The sequence below is a fragment of the Rhynchophorus ferrugineus genome, unplaced genomic scaffold (genome assembly GCF_030347505.1).
Source record: "Rhynchophorus ferrugineus isolate W39M unplaced genomic scaffold, kcgeb_rfMv2 rfM2, whole genome shotgun sequence".
In the NCBI taxonomy this organism is placed as follows: Eukaryota; Metazoa; Arthropoda; class Insecta; order Coleoptera; family Curculionidae; genus Rhynchophorus; species Rhynchophorus ferrugineus.
The window spans coordinates 92,235,164-92,259,048 of NW_027472581.1; the positions used below are offsets into that span (position 1 = coordinate 92,235,164).

A 23,885-nucleotide genomic window follows, 5' to 3' on the forward strand; every position below is an offset into this window, starting at 1 on the left:
CCCTAGATCTGGCCCCTAGCCTTCCCCTTCTCAGATCTCAAAAGAATGCTCGCTGGAAAGAAATTTTCGTCGAATGAAGAGGTGATCGCCGAAACGGAGGCTTATTTTGAAGCAAATGACAAATCGTACTACAAAAATGGTATCAAAAAGTTGGAGGGTCGCTATAATCAGTGTATCACCCTTGAAGAGAATTATGTTGAATAAAAAAAACTAATTTTGCCAAAAAAAGTGTTTTACTATGGTAGGTCGGGAACTTTTCAATTGCTCTGTTAGTTACAGAAATTGTCAGAAAACATGTCGTTCTATGACAAAAGTAATTTTTGGATCCAGTTCACTCAAAAACTTGAAAATTAGGTCACAAAGCTTTAACAGCTCTTAGAAAATTTTGTTTGAAGACCTGTGTTTAATGTCGTCTATAACTATGATATATGCCGTTGTTGCTAGCACTGATTCTATTTGCGATGTCGAAGATGTCCCCGACGCTTTAATTAGACTGAAGCGTGAACGAATGTCGTGACGACATTTTCATCCTTTATCAAAGACATCCACCGGTTACAAATAACGGTAGCGGCAGATTAATTATCAAAACACAAGCACCCGATACTATTTAGCCAAAAATTTAGTGCGTGAAAATATCGACGCCTACGACTCGGACGTCCATAGGCAAAGTGGTGTCGGGCCGACCGCTTTCAGTATATCCCAGCGATCGCGAAAAGCGGCTTCGAATTTACAGGTAATTTATCCCGCTGTTGCTGCTGCTGTTGTACCCGTTGTTGCTGCTACTGCTGCTGTCTGCTTCTTGCCGCCAAAGTGATTATTTCCTAAAAAAAATGTGACGTGCGCAATCTGTGTCCGTGTGGCATTGACGTGTTCACCGCATCAACACTAAATCCGATTTTCGTATTTTCGGAGGGCGTGACTCATCAATCCGGCCTGACATCTCGCTAAAGATCATCAACGCTCTTCATTGACAGTTCCTATATCGCCGGGTACTTTATCGCCTCTCGAAAAATTATCATCGAGTATAATCAAGGCTCTCTCCGGTTCTATTTATTCGGAGGTATTTTTAGAATGCGATAAAATGGCGAAAATCCTGTCGAAATTTGATTTTTTCTCGGATTGCTACACACCTACAGAACTAACGAGTTGGTCCCGTGTGCAATAAGGTGCTTAATGTCTTCCAAATTTAATAATCGGTCTTGTTTCTTCCATTCATATTTTCCTGCACAATATCGAAATTTAATTACCTATCCTTCACCAAGAATAATTTAATTAGTTACGATATTAAAGAAGTTAAAATCTGGTGAAGCTATCAACAGTGACGATAGCTATATATTTTATCATATTCAATTATTCTAAATTGTTTTTACACATATTTTTAGCAACATGGATTTAGATGCTTTTGACGTAATATGATACTTAGTATAATCCAGAAATAGTCACTGGTTATTTTTACATAAATCCACATATTAAAAGGCTTCATGTTTTTTTAAAATTAATCTATTTAGGTTTACTATTTACAGAATTATTCAATACTAATAATCTAATAAATTATATTTCTAAAAAGTTTACAAATTCCTGAATTTCTTTTCAAACAACATTGCATTATATTTAACAATTTCAAATTGATTTCTTTACGTTCGTTCGATTCATATTAAATTTTATCGACATTTAAATTAGTAATCAATCTTTTAAGTCTTTTCTCATAGTCTTTGCATTCATATTTTACTAAATAAGATCAAAATATAATTACATGTACTTCATCAAGAATATTTTAATTAGTTATGACATACTTATTAAAGATTTTAAAATACGGTAATCACGCGTAGTAAATCGTACGTAATCGTAATACGTAAATCGTAGTACGGCTATCAACGTGTAGTAAATGATCAGTCCAGGATTTTTGATCTATTTGATATGGTGATCTAAAGAATGTTTACCGCTAGTTGTTGAACACTTTATATTTAAAACTTAGTAAAGTTTTATGTTAATGAATTCAGAAACTACAATTTTTTTCGTTACAATTCTTTTCGTTATCTCACAAATATTTTTTGCAACATATTTTTTTGTTCTACCTAATATATTTGAATTTAAACTATTAATACAGCAATTTTTTAAACAAATCGATATATTTGGAGTCTGGAGGATAATGTTTATAAAGTTGGAACTTTAGAGACATTTATAATAAAATTATTAATCTGTTTAGGAAAATAGCAATATGTAGTGCTAATAATCTTATAAACTATATGTTTGAAAGTGTACATATAATATCTTTAAATATTTTTAACTTACATCTTTTTTACCACACATTGTATTATATTTAACAATTTAAAGTTTTTTTTTATTAATAATAGTTAGAACCATATAAACTATCAGTAACATTTAAATTAATAATAAACAATCAGTCTTGTTTCTTCCATTCATATTTTACTAAATAATATAAAAATTTAATTACATGTCCTTCACCAAGAATAATTTAATTAGTTAGGATATATAGGGGTTGTTGATAGCTTTATCATATTTTTTGTTCTTTAATAAAAACGATAAAATTTTTAAATTTATTTATAGGTAATGATATTATATTTAACTACTTTTAATTTATTTATATGCATTAGATAGGTTTTAATTAATTTATATCAATATTTAAATTAATAATTAATCATTTCATGTAGTAATAATCTGTCTTGTTCCCCCCATTCATATTTTACTATAAAAAATCGAAATATAATTAAATGTGCTTCACCAAGAACACTTTAATTTGTTATGACACACTTATTACAGAAGTTAAAATATGGTAAAACTATCAAGGTGTTGTAAATAAGCAGTACCAAGATTTCTGATATTCTAACAAATATTCCGTGCTTTTCGTTGTAAAATTGCAGTTTTAAGCTATTAAATTCGAGAATATTCTTCTCGTTATATTACAAATACTTTTAGTATCATATTTGGAACATGCATATGTTTCCAAGTTATTTTTTTTATAATATAATACCAATAGTATTATTCAGAAATAGTCAGTGGTCATGTTTTTAAACAAATATATAAAAATTATGGTATATAAAATTATATTTTACAGTTTTGAAATATTGCCTTAATTATAATAATTAAATTTATTTTACATTATAGCAACATTTAAATTAACAAATGTTGGGTATATGTTTTATTTTGTATATATTTTCAGTAAATATATACCGCTGTTTCAATTACCTTTATTGTGCTATTCTTAACGTAACATATGAATATTGAAGAAACCTCGAAATCGAAAAAATAACTGGGAGATAATATTATTAATGAATTTAGTTAATCTATTATAGTGAATTTAATCATTTTTTATTTTAAACATTTAGATATTTTTAAATGTTTATCCGCATTGATCCAAACTATTGATAGCCAAATTGGGCCAAGTTTAGTTCATAAGAAACCGGTCAATTGTCATGTATTGAAAGTATTTAATTTTTTATTATTTGGTTTAAATGCTTGAAAATAGTTATTTGGATAACTCTTAGCTAAGCTACAACTTTTTACTGCTTTTAAGTTTAGGCTTCCAGTCCAGCTGTCTCTGTGCGGTGTAGTGTTCAACTCAGCTGGTATTTTAGATTGAAACCAGTAGTTATAAAAATTTTTACTAATAATTATACATTTTATAAGATCCCTTGGCACAAAGAACAACACAAATTCATTTTTGTGTTTTAAATATTTTGTTCTTGTGAGATTTAAGATTAAATTTAACATTTTAATACGCATTAGTGTTCCTTATCTTACTGTTATTGTAGAACTTGGATGAATAACTATAACATCATAACAAACACATCAAAGCTTCTCTGAAATCAAAAATACTGGTGCATCAAAACTACCGTAACACCAGAAACTTATTTTTCTATGAAACATCGTCCTACTTGTAAACTATTTGATGTATATAAACTAAATTTCATGGAGTAGTATGAACCTTAAATTGCGTCTAGTTGATGGTCATTAAAATTACATTTAGTATAATATTTTGGAATTGTTTCACTAGGAGTTTTGGAAACAATAGTTTTAAATAATCGAATCTATTTGGATCATATAACGTATAATCGATCAACACTAATTTTCGTGATAATGATCAAATGACAATTAAGGATAAGGAAGTGCGTTTGAAGTTTTAAGCATGTTAAATAGTTAGTTTTGAACTGAAGCTGCAATATGAGATCTATTTATTGCTATTTGTTTTGGTAATGAATATTATTTTAAATTCTATTAATTTCATCTGTTTTTTCTTCCTTTTCTTTCGTTATTCACTGTTTAACTTTATACAGTTTCTTGCATTTTTCTTCATTCTGCATTTCAATCCGGTGTTTCTTTTACAGTATTTTGTTTCAACTTCAGTTAGTACTAGAATAGTGTTTGCAAGTTTGGATAACATAACAGTATAGTTCTCCGTCCATGTTTCCTATTTGTACGAAATTCGCTTAGCAGTATCTCATACAAATTTTAGAATTGTGATTCGTATAATTTGTAGTAGAATTTAAATCCATATCCTTCAATTCGTTTTTTTACAACTATTTACGCTATTTTTACAACGTCATCAACGTCCTTGTCTGATTTATTTTCCTTTAACAACAACTGATTCAACTTAAATTTTACTTAAAATACAGAACTCACTCAACCAAGACAACGTACTGTAATAAAACAAAACAACATAATTGTTTTATGATTTATGATGTTAACTGTTCTAACCGTCCTGTCAATGACCGGGCACCTGGGTATCCATTTCAATCCGCAGGTAAAATATATTAACTTCTCTCTCCCAAAATTGAAGTAATTTGACACCCATTTTTCGTCAAATTTCACTAAGATTAATGTATATGAACGATGGGTTTATACACACTTCAGAGACTGTTTATTAAAGTATTTAGTTAATTTGACTTTTAAGTTGATAATAGATAATATAGTTTGTTTTTTTTTGCGTCTGAGGTGTCAATGATACAGATGATGTTCGCTGATTCGGATTGAGAGCTCGACCAAGAAGGGATACAATCGCCACTTTCGTTGAGAAATGCCTCATAATTTGTGCATTATTCGAACGACTTTCAACGAATGGAGTACATAGCTCTATGTCCAATTGCTGATAAAATAATCGTCGTTCATACGATTTTTTAACAATTTAATATTGTTAAAAAATGTTAGAGGCCACCTTTGAGTTGATCTTTTTGTAGTATATCTACCAAGCATTTTATCCATCGTATCTACTCCAGCTTTAGACCAGCTATAAAACTCAATAATTTCTGATTTTTTCTCTGCACTATCACTAATTTTAGCTTCACGATGCATTGATGATAGCATAATTACTATCTTGTTTTTTTTTTTGGCACATAACTACATAGGTAACTTTTTCATGAAAGTCAAACACAGTGGATAATTCTTCTCGTGTTTTTGATACAGCCATTGCTGGTGTAATGTATGCTTTATTTTTCTTTAAGGTATCAACAATTGTCAAGTTTTAAGATAGTAGAAGTTTTGCCAGTGGAAGAGTAGTGAAGAAAGTATCCATTGTAATGTTTCTACCGCATTCCGCTATTGTTATTTCTATGAGGACTATAAACTATAGCTATTTCATATGCCAGATAGCCAGTTTACACAGAATTTTTTTTTATTCAGTACACTAATGACTTGCACATCTGCCACGCTATAGATAATTGAACGAGTGGTGAAAGTTTGGTCAGTGACCGGACGGTTAAATATCAGTATTAAAATTTAATCTAAAAAAATAATTTTACAGACAAGACACTTTAAAATAACCGATTTAAATAATAATTAATATTCGAATATATAAATATTGTTGTATTAAATACATTTTGAATTCTGGTCTATAATCATACAGTTTCATAAGCAATCCGTGTACTCGTAAAAGTTTATAAACAAATGCTTTTATTAGCTGTTTGTTTTGTTTGGCTATACTTATTCCGATACTGTTTATTGTGCGGTTTCCAAGAAATCTTATATCGATATAACTTCGTCGGGTCTCATATAACCATCAAATGTTTATTTGCCAATTTTCTTGTTTTATTGTTTTATAAGAAGTTAAATTGTTTTAGGGATAATTACGTTTTTATACTTTGTTGTTACTGATTTAACCGTTTAAGAAGTTAATTAGACATACATCAGCAATGGTTTCATAGACAATTGTTTAATAGATCTTGATTATTTCTATTATACATTTAAGATTCTTATTTTCTACAGAAAGTCAATCAGATATCAAGAAATAGTCCATTTTTTGAATGTACCATAGTTCTTTTATGTACTGCATGTATTTCTTTTTAGGTTAATTTAATTTTTTGGAAATTTTATGAAACTCATTGTTTAAAATTTACTACATTATCTGATTTTATTATGATTTAATCCACATTTATACGATATTGTTAAGTTATATTTGATACATCATGTTTAATTTTATTTCTTGAAAAGATACATTGTTGAAAGTATCTCTGTTGTGCTTTAAAATACTTTCGTTTTACTATGGTAATGCTATGAGAATAAACCCTTTTCCAGATATTTTATATATAATGGTCAAACTATATTTAGGGTAACCTTAGTCATCTTATCTTATCAGATTTAACATAATATCCTAAAAATCAACCAACAAAAATATTCGAAGCTAATTTAATTATTTCTCTGAGACACAATCTAATTAAAGTGACTCTAAACTTGATAAAACTAATAAATTGCCTCTTATTAGTGCCAAGGTTCAAACAATAATAAACATCCATCATAAAACTCATAAAGGCAGGCTCATAAAACAAACATTTGTTTGTATTTAGTCACATCTATCTTATTTTCACATCAATCAACTATAGTATAGAATTATTATAATAATAAAGCAGATTTATTTTTGCTAAATCTATGACATTTGCTTCTTTTGTATGACCATTACCTGTAGGTCATTGAAATCATTGAGTTCGTTGTTTAAAACTAATTTTAACTCTTCTCCGAACGTATATATAAATTTCGTTGATAAACCTGTCAGATTTTTTCACACTTTTGTGCCAAATACATGTTATATATTTATTTTAAAGCTACTTTTTTGATTCATTCTTCATCAAAGAGATAAATTAACTAAAATATTTTTCAGTAGTAATTTAGATCGGGTAAACCAGAATTTCATTGGATATAAACACGTTTTATTTGGCTAAGATAATATCCGACTGACTTTATATCAATGCTGATAATTAACAGTTCTCAAACATAGTTAATTTAATGAACCTTTTTGTATTATTTATTTGTATTAGTATTACTTAATTGAAGAATTTAATGAAGAATATTTGTATATATTATTGTACGATAGGTGATTTTATGTTTGTAAAAATATTTTCGTTATGTTAATTATGATAAATTAATACTTATCATAGTATTAATATTTATATATATATATATATATTATATGTGATATGTAATTGTATAAAATGTGTTATTTATTTAAAAATAACCGTAATTTCTATCGATTTTTGGGTACTTCGTTGGATTGGAAATGCTATATAGATACTCTGTAATATAAAAGTGGAAATAATACATAATACAAATACTAACAAATATAAATAATAGCTTTAGATCAGATATAAACAAGACAGTGAAATCTCATTCATTTCGGCACCTAAATAAAGATGGCGACATTGGATTTTTGCTAGATTGGTTGTAAATAACAACGTTGCTCAATGTCTTATTGGCAATGTATCATTGAAACTAGCCACTATTCTACGAACTATGTATTTTGTCCGTCTATTAACTGAAAAGCTTCTTTGATTTTATGAAGATCTAGCCTTGGCTCGTGTTTCGTAATGTTTTATGTCCCATATTGATATCCGCCAGTATAATAAATCTTGTTGTGTATTTATATTTTATATTTTCTTCTTTCTCTTCGTTATTCTTTAAATAGGTTTGTTTCATTTTTGTTTAATATCCAATTTCATACCTAAACCTTTGGTACACTGCAATTCCTTCTAGTTTTGATATACGACACTACTACATAGTAGGTTAGTGACAGTTAATATTAGTCACTCTCTTAATTATCTCTGCTGCTTAAGCTTCAAATTCATCTTCTTCTTTGATTCTAAAGAATTTGTTGGAGATAAAAGATGTTATTTATTTTCCTTCCCTATCCCATGACATGTTTGTTTGTTTTTGAGAGACTGTCAATCTGTGCGCGCAGCAACCCAGCAGATTTCGTATGTAATATGTCTTCGTATCGTATCGATATAATGTATCTATTGAGTCGTTTTTATCACTATGATAGATCGTTTATATGTTTCACAAGTTTCTTCTGATCCTGTATGCTATGCTAACTTATACTCGTATTACGATCTAGATACATGCACCTCTTGCAAAGTATGAGCTTTGAGCTTATGAACATTGAGAATTGAGTTGTTGCTTACTGTGGTCCATAGTTGAATGATGGCTTTCTATGCTATTATTTTGTCTCCAGTGCTTAAGTGGGATTAATGACCTCAACCAGTGCATACTAGGAAGTTTGCAGTAAAAGTAACTTTAGAAGATGTTAATATCTCTATATAATCCTCTGGTAGCATTTTGTTTAGTTTATATATCGAAATAATTTTTGTTTATCTTCCAAAGAAGGTCTAATGATGTCTATTATTCTATGAAAATGATCTATGATCTAGCATCTAATGATCTAGAAAAGGTTTATTAAATGTTTTAGTGTACTACTGGACTTTATCTGTTGGGTAATATTTCCTCCAGAAGTTTCGAGTCACTTTTTGATCGAATTCCAGTACAAACTACTTAACTGCTAGACTAACTAGACTACCTAGGCTGCTAACTTTCCTTAAACACTATACAAGTTCGTATGGTTTGGTTCACTTCAATCTTCTAATTTCCTGCGTGTTGTCCAGTAGCTGTTTGATTCCACCTTGCTGTGATTTAGCTATGTTTGTTGCTATGTTTTAAAATGAAATCTTGGATCAGTTCGTATATCCGTTTTTTGAAGAGTGCGGCTCTTCGTTGGTTACTTAGCGATAAGCATTGGTAATTAATCGTAGAACTTTGTTTTGATTGCGTTAGATTGCTAGTTGTTTTGGTGATTTTGTGCAACCCCATATTTGCACTGCATAGGTCCAGATTTGCTTTACGATTGACTGATAAACCCATCTCTTTGATTTTAGGTTAAATTGAGAGTATCTCCCGCCTAGCCAGTTTTTTGTGTAACATGATTTAACTTACCATCGAGATTTATTCTGATTCGCTGATTCTGGTTGAGGAATCGGGTATCCGTCAAGTATATAGTTAGGGTTTTTGTCATTTTGACTATTATTTCATTAATTCAGGTGAAATATCATCAATTCCAGAAGCCTATTTAGGATTGAGGTTGTTGTCAATTTCTCTGGCAATTTCCATTGGGGAAATCGGATTTAAACAACTACATCTGGCTGATAAACAGGATTTGGTTTGGTTTGGTTTTGTTTGTTAATTTGGTTTCAGTAAGTACGGGAAGATTTATGTAATTAACAGTATCGAGTTGGTAACTGGAATGCGTTAGCTAAATGTTCTGCGAAAAATTCAACTTTATCATCGTTGCGTCGAACCCATTCATTTCGATCATTTTTAATAGGCGGTAATCTAATAATTAGTCTTTGTCCACGAGTTGCTTTTCATAGCGAGTAATCTTTGTCTGCTTCCGGGCCTAATTTACTTATATACTTTTGAAAGCAATTCTGTTTATATTCTTTAAACTTCCGATTTGTCTGATTACTAATTATATTAAATATTGTTTTGTCTATAGCATTTCTGGTTCTGTGCCATACCCTTTTATATATACACTTTATCATACTCCATAGCAGTAAAATTAACTTAATTTTGACACAAATCATTGATATCCCAAAAATTAATTCATATTGTTGTATTTTATTATTTTCTTTATGTAACAGTGATGGTTTAACCTTTAAAATAGACAATCTCCAATAAATAAAGCTATAAATCAAACGCGTTAAGTCCATTGGGATATTTATAAAAACGAAAACCCACCAAGAATAATAAATTAAGCCACTTTATTTCTGTCGTACCGAAAGTCGGCTTGTTATTTTGTTTCCACCGTTCATTAGAATCGACTTTGACGAAAACTAGAAACCAAAGTAGATTCTAATAAAGTCGTTACGTACACAACATATATATGTATGTGCAATCGTCGGGTTGTGAATCGCCCACAGTTTTTGCAACAAAACTAATTTTATCGCGTTTTGAATATGTTCGTTTCTAGTTGGCATAACGTCAATTTCAAAATTTCGTGAAAAAAAAACAAGAAAAAATATTTGGACGTTAGACCAGCGCGATTTTTTTTTCTAGAATACACTCTGGGTATATATTTTTAAATAAATTTATGATTTTTATGCGTATCTGCCAGACTGGTCCTAACTTTTAAGGTGTGTTAATAATAAATTCTCCATCGACTCTTCTTGCCAGATAAATCTCCCGCGGCTAGCAGAAAATCTATTTTTTCTAAGCCGAATAGATGTGCCTATAAATTCGGTTGTTAATTTGGTTCCAGTAAGTACGGGAAGATTTATGTAATTAACAGTATCGAGTTATCTATATATCTAAATCTTGTTTAAGAAAACAATTATGTAACGCTGTGTTTGTTTTATTTGTTTTGTTGTAGCGCATTCGCCAAAATCATACTACGCCTTCACCAAAAATTAACATTTGGTGTTTTAGTGAATCTAATTGCATGGCAAAAATGTCGTGCTGTTAACGATTGGTTGTTTGTAAATTATGTTGCACCTAAAATTATATATTATATATAATGTCCTATATTAAAATATTTTAAACGACTAAAATATAAGGTATATAAAATAATATTTCGTTTAAAATATAAAATAATTTATTCTAAATATAAAAATGATGCATTATTGTTTAGTAATATTATATTAATACAGGGTGCTCCAAATTATTAGTGTAATATTGATACAAGTTTATCGGTCAACGTTTAAATTAATGTTCTTGAAGTATCTTAACTAATATCTTATTAATATTTCCTATAGAGATATATATCACTAATTTTAACAAGAATTTTGGATGTTTAACGTTTTATTTTACACTTATAGTACAATACATTTTTTCGCAAATTCTATATGGTTATTTTAATACTAATAGTAAGATTATTTGCTTTAGCGCTATCTATTGGAAAACAGTGAAAAATCATGCAAGGCTCCAATGGATATAAATAAAATAAGAACTTCTTTAGCTGGCTTGGTTGGCGCAGTAGTAAAGGCAACAGGACGGTCCGCCTACTGCTGCGATAGTCGCGGGTTCGAATTCTGTTGGGGGCATGGTCCTAAATGTATGTCTGTGATTATTTAATATTTGTGATTGTCCTAGTTAAGAGTACAAAATCCGACCAGTAACCAGGCTGGGTAAGACCGGATGTCATCTGGGATAATTTCTAAGTTACTACCGACTCGCCAGTCGGTAGGCTTAATGCCGAGGACCGTGGTTGGGAGTCCACGTTAAACTTTAGGTCCAGTCCAGATAAACCCTCGTTGGTAAAAGGAGGCTTTAAAATATAAAAAAATCAATTCTCTAGAATAGAAAAGGTTTAATATAATCTGAATTAGACTTACAGATACATTATTTCAAAATACAACTTTTTTCGGTTATTTTGGAAACAGTAATTTCTAGTGAACGTTCCAAATATATCGGACATCATATCTTGTATATGGTCACGTTCATAACGCTTACAAATACAAGAGAATACATACTATGATCCAACACATCTTAGGCTGTCTGTTACTATGTTAAGTCCTTGAAATACATTCGTTATTAATTATTAATTAACTTGTTTCAAGAAACTAGACCACTTGTTTCTATTGGCAACAGTCATGTGATGTAGATTATTGTATGTATTTTGTATCAATGTAAACAACCGTTAAAATGCCATAATTGTTAAATAAGACGGTATTGAAATTTTTCTAAATAAAATGACGGTTTTCTTTTTAGTATTATTGAATTATTCAAGTTATGCAGATTTTCATTGTGGGAAGCTCAAAATTTCATTATTTTGGTTCTTTAATTTGAATAAATATGCTGCCTGAGCCCACCACAAAACAGCTTTGGAAACATATGGTGTTGCTTCTCCATCGTATTTTTCACCGTATCCCAATTATCGGTTTTGATTTCAGCGATTTAAAAGTGGTGACTTCGAAATGGCCTGGAGGACCAATAAAATTTGAAGACAATGTATTGTAATACTTGGACTGAAATCTAGCTCAAACCGTCAAAGGACATTCAGACAGCATAGCATGTTTGTTTCTGTTTCGTTTTGTTCAACCTCAAGAATATGTGAAACGTGATTTCGACAATTTAGACGTGGCGATTTCAACGTTCTAGGAAAGAACCTTCTAGTAGACCGAAAATATTTGGAATTATTGGATGAAGACCTAACAAATTAAGGGGGAATTAAAGATTGAATTGTCATGACTTGGCTAGTGAAGAAAGTGTTGAAGTCAGTTGGATGGGAAGTTTGATTGCAGTCGTACTCCCCAGATTTAGCTCCGATTGCCGTCCTCTGGTGTCCATAGGGGTCGATCACTAATTTAGGTCAAAGAAAAAACCGTTATTATTTTGGAAACCGTATAGAATCAAATGGTCAATACTTAGTATAAATAAATGTTAGCTATCTATGGTAAATAACCTGTTTTCTTTAATAAAAAATCGGGAAAAAATTACGGATTTACTTGGTATAAGGCTTTATGTATACCGGAAATAATAGCACTAGCAAGAAAATAATTTTGTTCTTTCCTATTAATATAAAATGCAAAGCAAAACATTTATTTCCAACATTTTTTTTAACCATAATTGTTGGTTATAGTGATCCTGATATATAAAAATTATCGTTGGTTTGGTTTGAAAAAAATAATGAGTTAAAATTAAAGGTAATTTGTTTCTGTTACCGTGTAAAAACACGGGATAGGTATGCGTAATATGTATAATTTAGAGACCGAAATAAACTATTTAGAAATCTTTTTTTAGAAACATTGTCATGGAAAACTATAAAATTTAAGCAGCTGTTCGCTTAAGGCTTATGTATACTGCGCTACTTGCACATTTTGAGTGGAAATTGGCAAAAACTATTGAAGCGATTTATGAAGTTTACAGTTCACGAGCATCGTGGAATAATTAAGATATCGGATTTCTTTTGATACGGCCTTTATTAGAGTTGAATCAGATGTGTTTTACGTGTAACGTCTAATAAATTCGCATAACATTAATTACTTGCGGTTATAGAATTCGCGGATGAGTGATGTTTGGCAGCGAATGCGAATTGATTAATTTATTATTTTTGGCTAGTGACTATTGTTGACGTGTTACACGACCAGTTTCTTTATTAAGCAGCTTTAGTTATTTGTTTCCTTTTACCTACGAGGGTTTTTCTGGACTGGACCTACAGTTTAACGTGGGCTCGAAACTACGGTCTTCCGCATTAAGCCTACCGACTGAGCCGGGCCATCCGGTCTAACCCAGCCAGGTTACTGGCGTGACTGGGATGGTTATTCCTTGTCGGATTTTCCGCTGTTGTCTAAGACATTAACAATTACAATCATAAACATAAAGTACATCTATGGCCCAGCAGAATTCGATCCCGCGACTATCGCAACAGTAGGAGGACCGTCCTGTCGCCGTGATCACTGCGCCAACGAAGCCGACATGTTATGTTATAAATTTAATTATGATGTCTCTTTTTCTTTTTTTTGTATACCTTTAATAGATATTTTATTCGACACTCTCCATATTATATGTAGCAATTTCCAAGATCGCCGTTTGTTGAAGTCTTATGATTTTGCCGGAATCTTAATGATTGTACCATGTATGAAACATGTAGGGTTAAATACAAACAAATCTATTTTACTTCAGAACTATACCGGATAAAACAAGTGGCGACTTCTTGAAACTGCCTTTCCAATCTTATTATATCTATAACGTCACCTGACGGCATTACCTTTTTATTGGAGCTATATAACATATACAAGTTCATATACAGATTTCAAGTTAATCGGTTTTGTAGAAGCTGATATTTAAATGTCTTGATGTAGATTGTTTAGGGAATAGTCTGAGTCTTCTCTGCTTAGTCTTCTTGCTTCGGCTGGGGTTTTTTCCTTCCTTCTGAAGTATGTCAACTTCTGGTTTTCCTCTTTTCTGTCCTTGCTTCCCATATTCTATTTACTTGTCTAACTGAGTTCTTCATTTCTCTGCTTCTCATCCTGTCCACTTCTCATTTTCTGTTGTTTTTCGTTTCTTGTTATTTTGTTGTTTGTATTTTACTTTCATTCCTCCTTGACAATACCAATATGTCTCGCAACCAAAAGTTAGGGTTGGTCTGTAAATTGCTTTATACACATCCATTTTAATTTAGCTTGATGCTATGAAATTTGCTATAGCAAAGTACAAATGGTTTTTCTAATCCTGACGTTCATTTTCATCTTTTGGCTTCCATTATTTTCGATTTCTATCTGAGTGATACTTAAATGCATTTATTTCTTTTACTTTTACATTCTCATTATGCATATTTATTATTTCTGGTTCTCTCATCACCGTGAATGGCCATGAGAGCAAGACGAAGCTTTCCTTCATTGTCATTCCACACTTTCGCATTGTGTTAATTCTGCTTGGGTTTGATTCCATATTGCCTGCAATGACAACATTAGTACTTATCCCGTATACTTCTTGAATTATTCTTACTCTTTTGTTACTTACAGCTCTTTGTTCTAATATAACTAATACTGGTTCTATTCTACTCTGTCAAATGCCTCTTCCAAATCAATCAGTGTATTTTATTGGTTGAAATTTTTACACTAATTGACTTATACTAAATATGTGGTCTATTCTAGAGGATTTTCTATAATTTACTCGTATCTAACAATACATGCTTTTTGCCAAACCTAGTGGACTAGACCTAATTTATCTGAATTTCTAACAACTAAGAGATTTTTTTGATAGAAGAGTTCGGTGATATCGTCTGTGGACTGAAAAAAAACTGACAAGATCTATTTATAGATATTTTTTAAACTGTCGAGTTCGTAATTAAAATTTTTGGAATAATTACAGATCAAATGCATTTGATTTAACATTTTTTATTCGAAACACATGTAATCATCGAACTCCAAACAGCCGCGAACATTTAATTTTATTGACACGTGATGTAAACACAAGCCGAGCGGATTCGAGTGGCTCACTTCTTCCAGCTCGTTCCGCAACATATGTTTTGAAACGATGGACTTAATATCTATCAGCGGTTCACCCAATTCCCAAACGCTTGCCATGCAGACATGTCTTTCATGTAAATGTTGTTTACGCGCCGAACAAAAATAATTCTCTATTCATAATCGCCCTAGTATTCAAATTAAATTTTTTGGCATACCTCGACGCACCGATAATATTTCGATGAGTGTAATTTTGCGAGGCACCTGAGTTTTAGGCGGTATTTACGTATTTTCGCTCCTATAAATACGTTTGCCCGTCGTCCACCTAGTCCATTGTGGTTTAAAAATAGGTCGGCGAAGCCGTGAACATTTTTGCTAGCATTCTGTATGAAATACTATATTTTTCCACACTTTTTTCTGTTATTTTAGAAATATAATACATTTGTATATATATATATATATATATATATATATATATATATTAGTTTAGGCTTTATTATTATATATTAGTTTGGCTTTGATATAAAAGAAAATTCTAATCTAAATAAAATAATTGAACAAAAATATTATTAAATATAATTTATTTTACCATTATAGTACATCTACTACATATATCATTGAAGGACTTAAAACTACGATGTGTACAACCTGTGTACAGCACTCTTGATAAAATTTATCACTGAATTCTGCCTAAAGCGTTTATCATATCTACAAAACAGTTAGTATTCATTCTCTCCTCATTCTAACCTAATGCTTATGTTTAATTTTGAACAACTACAATCATATATGTGCATACAAATCTGTTAATTTCTAGTCTGTCTAAAACATGTACACGATTTCACCATTTATCAATTACTTCCTTTGTATGTCTTATCGAGTTCATCCAAACCGAAAGTGTTATGGTTGACAATGCTTCCTTCCACATATCCAAACAGTTGTTCAGTTGATGGAATATTCTTCTCAACTAGCAATATATCTGCAATTATTTATTAACTAGCGACCCGTCCCGGCTTCGCACGGGTGCAATGCTGATACTAAATTAATTACACTACAGAAAAATATGAACGTTGTATATAAAAACATAGCGGCCCGCTCCGACTTTGCACGGGCATAAAATATATATGCCTATGTCACTCAATGAAAACATGATTAAAATCGATCCAGTATTTTTGGTTCATTCATTACTGCCCTTGGCCTGCACGCATTAAATTTGGAGTAAAACAATTCCTCTTCCCCTATACTTACTATGAAGATTTCCTGCTATCTTTGGAATATCTAAATTCATACAATTTTTATTACATTACACATTTTTAAACGCAAATTTTATATTTGTAATATCTCCGAAAATATTTGTTTAATTTACATGCTGTAAGGAACCATATTGATCTATATTAATTGCACACTGTATTTAAGGTACTTAATTCGATAAGGATTAATGCCGTATTGCTTAAAATAGCTTCGTAAATAAGCCATTTTCTCACGTAAAAAGTAAACAATAAAAATGGTTAATGTGGGTTATCCCTAAAAGATAAACATATACCATCGCGGACTTTTTTGTAGACCTTTTTATGGTGTACAATACTGTAGTACATTAATTTGATCTAACTCGTAGGGTTAGGCAGCGTTTTTGCTAATTGCTAAATAAGCTTAAAAAAATAGGTTAATTTACGACATCACGTTAGAAACCTCTAAAATTAGCAATGTTGCCTTAGTATATTATGCATGTATTATACATATAAACCTTCCTCTTGAATCACTCTATCTATTGAAAAAAACCGCATCAAAATCCGTTGCGTAGTTTTAAAGATTTAAGCGCACATAGGGATATAGGGACAGAAAAGGCGACTTTGTTTTATACTATGTAGTGATAAATATAATGATCAACAAAACCCAATTGAATGCTATTGTAACTTTTACCTTTTTCCATCAATTTTTATTGTCTTTACACTTTTTTGTTACTGTCTTACCAAGAGTGCCACAATGAACCATCTTGAAATATTCAAGTTCCTTATAATATTTTATGTCTTTAATTGAAGTTTCATTAAACCTCTCCGAGGGTTATCTTTACACCATTTAAACCCTATGCTCTGTAAGAGTGTAAGAGAGGATGTCTTACATCCCTCAAAAAAGCTGCATGTTCCTAATTATATGAAAATTATCTCTAAAATAATTTTATTAAATTATTTTTACTTACTGTTCTTATACATTTCGCATATTTGGTCTCGTATAGTGCCAATATCAAGATGGTCAAGATTCGTCACCCACTATGTATGTAGATGGGTTTTCTTGGGTGAATCTAACGTATTATTCTTCATTTTATAAGAAATATTATTCACAGTACCCACAGTAATATTTAGCACGACAGCAACCCGCTAAAACACATTTTCAATAAAATTGGAGGGACTTATGTTATTTAATATCATTAATAATTACCCCACTAACGGAATATACCAGCAAACAGGGGCCTCCGTTATCTCGTTCCTTTTCGAAATAACCTATTAAAGCCGCAATCAATTTGTGACTCCGAATATCTATTATTTTCGGCATTTTCAAACAAAGTAATAAGACATATTAGTTAGCGACTTAAAATTTATCAAAATAAAGGGCTAAAATAATGTTTGCCGGCTTATAACCTATAATAATTATTACCTATAATAAAATTTTAAATAATTTAGCGAACATTTGACAACCGGACGGCGACCAGTTGTCAGACGTTTGCAAAATTCTTGAAAGCATTAGTGATAAGAGGTTTTTAACTGTTACCTATAAATAATGGTGGCTGTTTAATTAACTGTAGTTTTTAGATATAGTATTATGTTAAAATAAATTATATTTGGTAACATTTTTATTCAACTATTTTATTTAGATTTGAATGTTTTGTATGTCAAAGCCAAACTGAATTAAAACTCAGAGTTGATGCGGCAACATTGCAACGTTTCGACGTCGCAAATATCCACGACGCATTACTAAAAAAACTTTGAATAGACTATATATATATGCAAATGTAAATGTAAATTGTACATTGCACATGTAAATTCACATCACATTATTAATTTGTTGAAAATATATTTTAATAAATGTAGCATTAAAAAGACCGATTTTTCAGCCCTTTTAAATTATATTTATCATCATAATTACATTTTTAAGCACTTTTGTATATATTTTTCTAATTACAAATTTATTTACTGAAGGTATACATGTATATTTACCTCACATTATTCATTTGTTTAATATATAGTTTATTAGAGATAACATTAAAAAGGTCGTTTTGCCGTGGCGCAGTGGTAAAGGCTATGGGATGGTCCTCGTACTGTTGCGATAGCCGCGGGTTCGAATCCTGCTGGGACACGGTCGTAAATTTATGTTTGTGATTGTTTAAAATTTGTGAATGTCCTAGGTAAAAGTGTAAATCATCCAAGTCACGCCTGTAACCAGGCTGGTTAAGACCGGATGTCTTCTGAGATGATTTCTAATTTTTCAGCAATCTTTTAAAAATAGTGATATTCTACAATAATAAAATGCTGGTGCTAGAAACTAGAACTAAAGGAATTATAATATTTTCGCCTTTTAAATTAGATGTATCATACAATTATAAGCACTTTTATATGTATTTTTCTAATTACAAATATATTTTATTAAAGGCACCATCAGAAAGAACAATTTTTCATTAATCTTTTTAAAGTTTTAATATTCTAGAACAATAAAAATGTTTGTCCTAAAAACTAGAACAAAAGAAATGATAAACCCCTTTTAAACTAGACCTATCATACGTTTATAACCACTTTTATGGATATTTTCTAATTACAAGTTTATTTAGTGAAGCTACATACGTAAATTCACATTACATTTTTCGTTTGTTTAAAGTATATTTTATTAGAGATGTCATCAGACAGAACAATTTTTCACTGATCTTTTAAAAGTAGTAATATTCTACAACAATAAAAATGCTAGCCGTGAAAACTAAAACACAAAAATTATAAACCCCTTTTAAATTAGATATATCATACGTTTATAACCACTTTAATGTATATTTTTCTAATTGCAAGTTTATTTCGTGAAGCTATACACGTAAATTCAAATAATATTTTTCGTTTGTTTAAAGTATATTTTATTATAGATACCATCAGAAAGAAAAAATCTTCACTAATATTTTTAAAATAGTAATATTCTACCAGAATAAAAATGCCGGTCCTGGAAATTAGAACAAAATAAATTATAAACCTCATATTCTCCAGAGTGATTAGCGGATCACAGAACGATTTTTCTACCACCACTACACATAACACACATACACATAGGTCACTTTATGACACACAATTGGAAAAATCTCGACCTAAAGATAATGATTGTTTTAAATAGTTATGTTTTCGTAATTTAATATTATTGAAGGTAAAAAAACTGTGACTTTTTAATTTTTTTGTATCAAATTTTGTTATTTTTTGACATACATATATACATATAAAAAAAAGATACAAATTGTTGAAATTTCTTTTCCTCCTTTTTACCAACGAAGGTTTATCTGGCTGGGCCTACTGTTTAACGTAGGTACCGAACCACGGTCCTCGGCATTAAACCTACCGACTGGCGAGTTACCAACTTAGAAATCATCCCAAAAGACATCCGGTCCTACCCAGCCTGGTTACTGGTGTGACTGGGATCATTTTCCTTGTCAGATTTTACACTCTTGCCTAGGACAATCATAAAAATAAATTTATGTCCATGACCCAATAGGATTTAAACCCGCGGCTTGTCGCCTTTACCACTGCGCCAACCAAGCCGTATAACAAGAAGTAAAAACAAGTAATCCTGAAGATAGCAGGAATTAAATATACCACAGTGTAAAAACAAATACACACAATTTATTTACTGCGTTCTTGCTGTAATTTTACAATCACGAACAACAGTATTTCGAAATATGATATCGACATTGTCCCTACTGTATGTATTTTGAGAATTAGTTTTCTTTTCACTTCTGGAAAGGAAATCTGGTCTTCATTTGTCATAAGTTTAAGAGGTTTCAATGGAATCTTGTTTTATCTAGATAATATTAAATAAATATAAGGCATTATGTTCTTTGTTTCAAAACCGACCTTTTCTTTCCACTGTGTTCTGGGATAGTGTTTTTGTATTCTGGTAAATAGTTAATATTACTAATAGTATTATTATTTTGTTGTTAAAATAAAAATATAAGGAGCATAAACAATACTGACATTAATCCTCTAATACAAGGACTGACTTGGTGTTATGGCTGCTTTCCCTGCTAATCTCTTTGTGTCCAATCAGAAGAAATCATTAAAACTAGCTTGCTGCTAGAAGGTAAATTGTCTATGAATATTGCTTGTAGTACTTTTATTAACATTGTAAGAAACAATAATTCGTTCCAATTTCAAGAACAAAAAGTAAAATTATTTATTGTTAAACTTTCAAGCAAGAAGTCATTAGATCTTAATATTAAATATGTATAGGTACTCGGTTAATTCGATTATCAATGTTATTTTTTTTATTGTAGGTAGTTTAGGAGCGAAAAAAAAAACAGAAATATGTCGAATCCACCAAGATTGGTGAACAAACAGTTCAACTCACCTATCGGACTTTATTCGGATCAGAATATCAGAGAAGTCCTCGATAGGGAACAGCAAATTCTTGCTAATGGGGCTGTCGGGTAAGTATTTCTTTTCTTATTTAAGTTTGCAAATATTATTATTGATAATGAAACTATATGTGAATATGTGATTTATTTCTATATCAGGTTTTTTTTTAATGCAAAATGGTTTGAAACTTTATGATGAAGCGTCAACGCTTCTAAGGAACTTTGGTATATACGTTGAATACTTGGTATTCTACAAGGAATCCTGTTTTAATTTACATATATACCAATATCCCGACTTTTGCTCCTTCTTGCGTTTTTCCTTTTTGTTCTTTTTCCTTCTAGAGACTATTTGGTAACTATATTTTCAATTTATCTTTGGTCAGTTCATAACAATGTCACAACCACTTTATTCTCTTATTATGTTTTATTTTCCTAATTATATCTATTTCTATCTAGTGTTTATTCTATTTTGATTCCGTTCAGTTTTTATTGCTATAATCTTTAATATTTTTCTTTTAAACATTTTGGTATGTCTGTCGTTATTACAATATTAATTTATAAATTTATGGTAGTAATTTTAATTAAATAAACAAAAGCCTAAACAAAAAAACATTTTATAAAAATTGTGAAAAGATGATATTAGACGTTATGATGGTGTAAAACAAAAATATATTAAACGTATTAAAGTATTCTAAAAATACAAAAAAAAAACACATTTTGTAATGAACCTAGAAAATTGCCCAGATTCCAATAAAATACGACGAATGATTTAAAAACAATTAAGTTTCGTTCCAAATAGTATATAAATAATATGTGATTTATTGCTATATTAGTTTTTTTTAATGCAAAATGGTTTGAAACTTTATGATGAAGCTTCAACGCTTCTGAGGAACTTTGGTATATACGTTGAATACTTGGTATTCTACGAGGAATCCTGTTTTAATTTATTTATATACCTATATGTCGACTTTTGCTCCTTCTTACGTTTTTCCTTTTTGTTCTTTTTCCTTCTAGAGACTATTTGGTAACTATATTTTCAATTTATCTTTGGTCAGTTCATAACAATATCACAACCACTTTATTCTCTTATGTTTTATTTTCTTTATTATATCTATTTCTATCTAGTATTTATTCTGTTTTGATTCCGTTTCAGTTTTTATTACTACAATCTTTAATATTTTTCTTTTAAACGTTTTGGTATGTATGTCGTTAATACAATATTAATTTATAAATGTATGGTACTAATTTTAATTAAATAAACAAAAGCCCTAAACAAAAAAACAGTTTATAAAAATTGTGAAAAGATGATATTAGACGTTATGATGGTGTAAAACAAAAATATATTAAACGTATTAAAGTATTCTAAAAATACAAAAAAAACACATTTTGTAATGAACCTAGAAAATTGCCCAGATTCCAATAAAATACGACGAATGATGTAAAAACAATTAAGTTTCGTTCCAAATAGTTTGCGTGCTATATTTCTTTGAAAAACTTATTTTTCAAAAATATTCGTTATACCACCAATGAAAAAATCATATTCAAAACAAATCATTATTGTTCCTTGTTGTTACTCTATAAAAACAGATTGTTATTATTATATTACAAGCTTGAATAAATAATTATTGTTCATCCATGTTTGATGATTTTTAGCGATAGTGATAAATGATTTTGCAACATAACGATTCATTCTATCCTTTATATATATATATATATATATATATATATATATATATCACGAGGCATTAACTACGATAAATAATATTTTTCTTGTCCTATTTTTGTTTTGTTTTATTTTGTTGCTCCAGAAGTGACAAGATCTTATTCAAGGTCAGGACATAATAAATGTTATGTAAAAGTGACGTAGATAGTTAATGGTTTAACGAATTGTTGTTAAAAGATTGAATGTTTAGCAATGAAACCAGAGATTTTCTAATGATTCGTTGTAATTTTTTAAAGATATTTTAAAATCTCCTTTTTACTAACGTGGGTTTATCTGGACTGGATCTACAGTTTAACGTAGGTTCCACCGAACCACGGTCCTCCGCATTAAGCCTACGGACTGGCCAGTGACCAACTTAGAGACCATCCCGAGAAACATCCAGTGAATCTCAGCCTGGTTACTGTCGTGACTGGGATGGCTATTCCTTGATGGATTGTCAACTGTTTCTTATAAAGACATTTACAATTACCATCACAAACATTAAGTTCATTCATTTCGCAGCAAGATTCGAACCCGCGACTGTAGAAACAGTAGGAGGACCGTCCTGTCGCCTTGACCACTGCGCCAACGAAGCCGGCCGTTGTAATTTTGTTCTGCTTATGTTAATTATACATGCTTCTCAGTGACCCACTATGTTTTCAATCACTTAGATATAACAGTTTACACTTGTCTTCAAGGATTCAGTTTATGAATCTATATAATTGATGATGCTACATCTATCTACACATGATTGATGAGTCTATGGGATTGTGTCTTCTGTATTTTAATACCTAACACCTAATGTCAACACTACTAGTTTTAGAACGAGAGTAGTTTGATAAGTCAGTGACTTTTGGAATGAAATATAATTTTTGCGGTATAAAATGTTTCTTTTCTCAGTACAGTACAGTTTTTTTCGATTTTTTTAAATCCTTTTAAATAATAGGTTTTCTCAAGGCCCTCTAAATAGACGTTTGTTTCAATGATGACTCCTTCATTATATCCAGATCTCCTATTGGGGCTAAATCTGGAGAATATATTGGATGAGGTAGCAGTTTACACGTGTTGAATGCATTGTATTGTCTTGATGGAATAACTCATTTTCTTCACAAAATGTGGTTGTTTGTGTTTCAGATTAGCATAAAATCTGTACAAGTGTTCTGAACAATATTTGCCGGTGAATGTTTGACTCTCTTGACGTTAATCGGTGTGAATAACAAACTAAATGATGCTGCTTGAGGGGGTAATTAGATGCATTTAAAGATTCAGGGTGGGAAATCCAAATGTCACTGACCTTCAATTGCTCTCGTATTGAATTCTGGACTAGGATGTTATATTAAAAGATGCCAATATATTACAATATTTTTCATGTTCTTTCCATCTAATTTTGACATTTAACGTCATTCCTGAATAT

General features: G+C 30.5%; 1 protein-coding gene across 4 annotated transcripts in view; it reads left to right on the forward strand.

Annotated features, from left to right (window-relative positions):
• Positions 1 to 486: 486 nt before the first annotated feature.
• Positions 487 to 23,885, forward strand: part of LOC143191676 (uncharacterized) — a 45,358-nt gene continuing 21,959 nt past the window's right edge. For 2 of the 4 annotated variants that reach the window (XM_076397030.1, XM_076397032.1), the window contains exons 1-2: positions 487 to 733; positions 20,689 to 20,841. In XM_076397030.1, the coding sequence (XP_076253145.1) occupies positions 20,720 to 20,841 (122 nt within the window). In that variant the 5' untranslated portion in view covers positions 487 to 733; positions 20,689 to 20,719. The remainder of the gene's footprint in view (positions 734 to 20,688; positions 20,842 to 23,885) is intronic. The other 2 variants (XM_076397027.1, XM_076397028.1) reach the window with 1 other exon arrangement.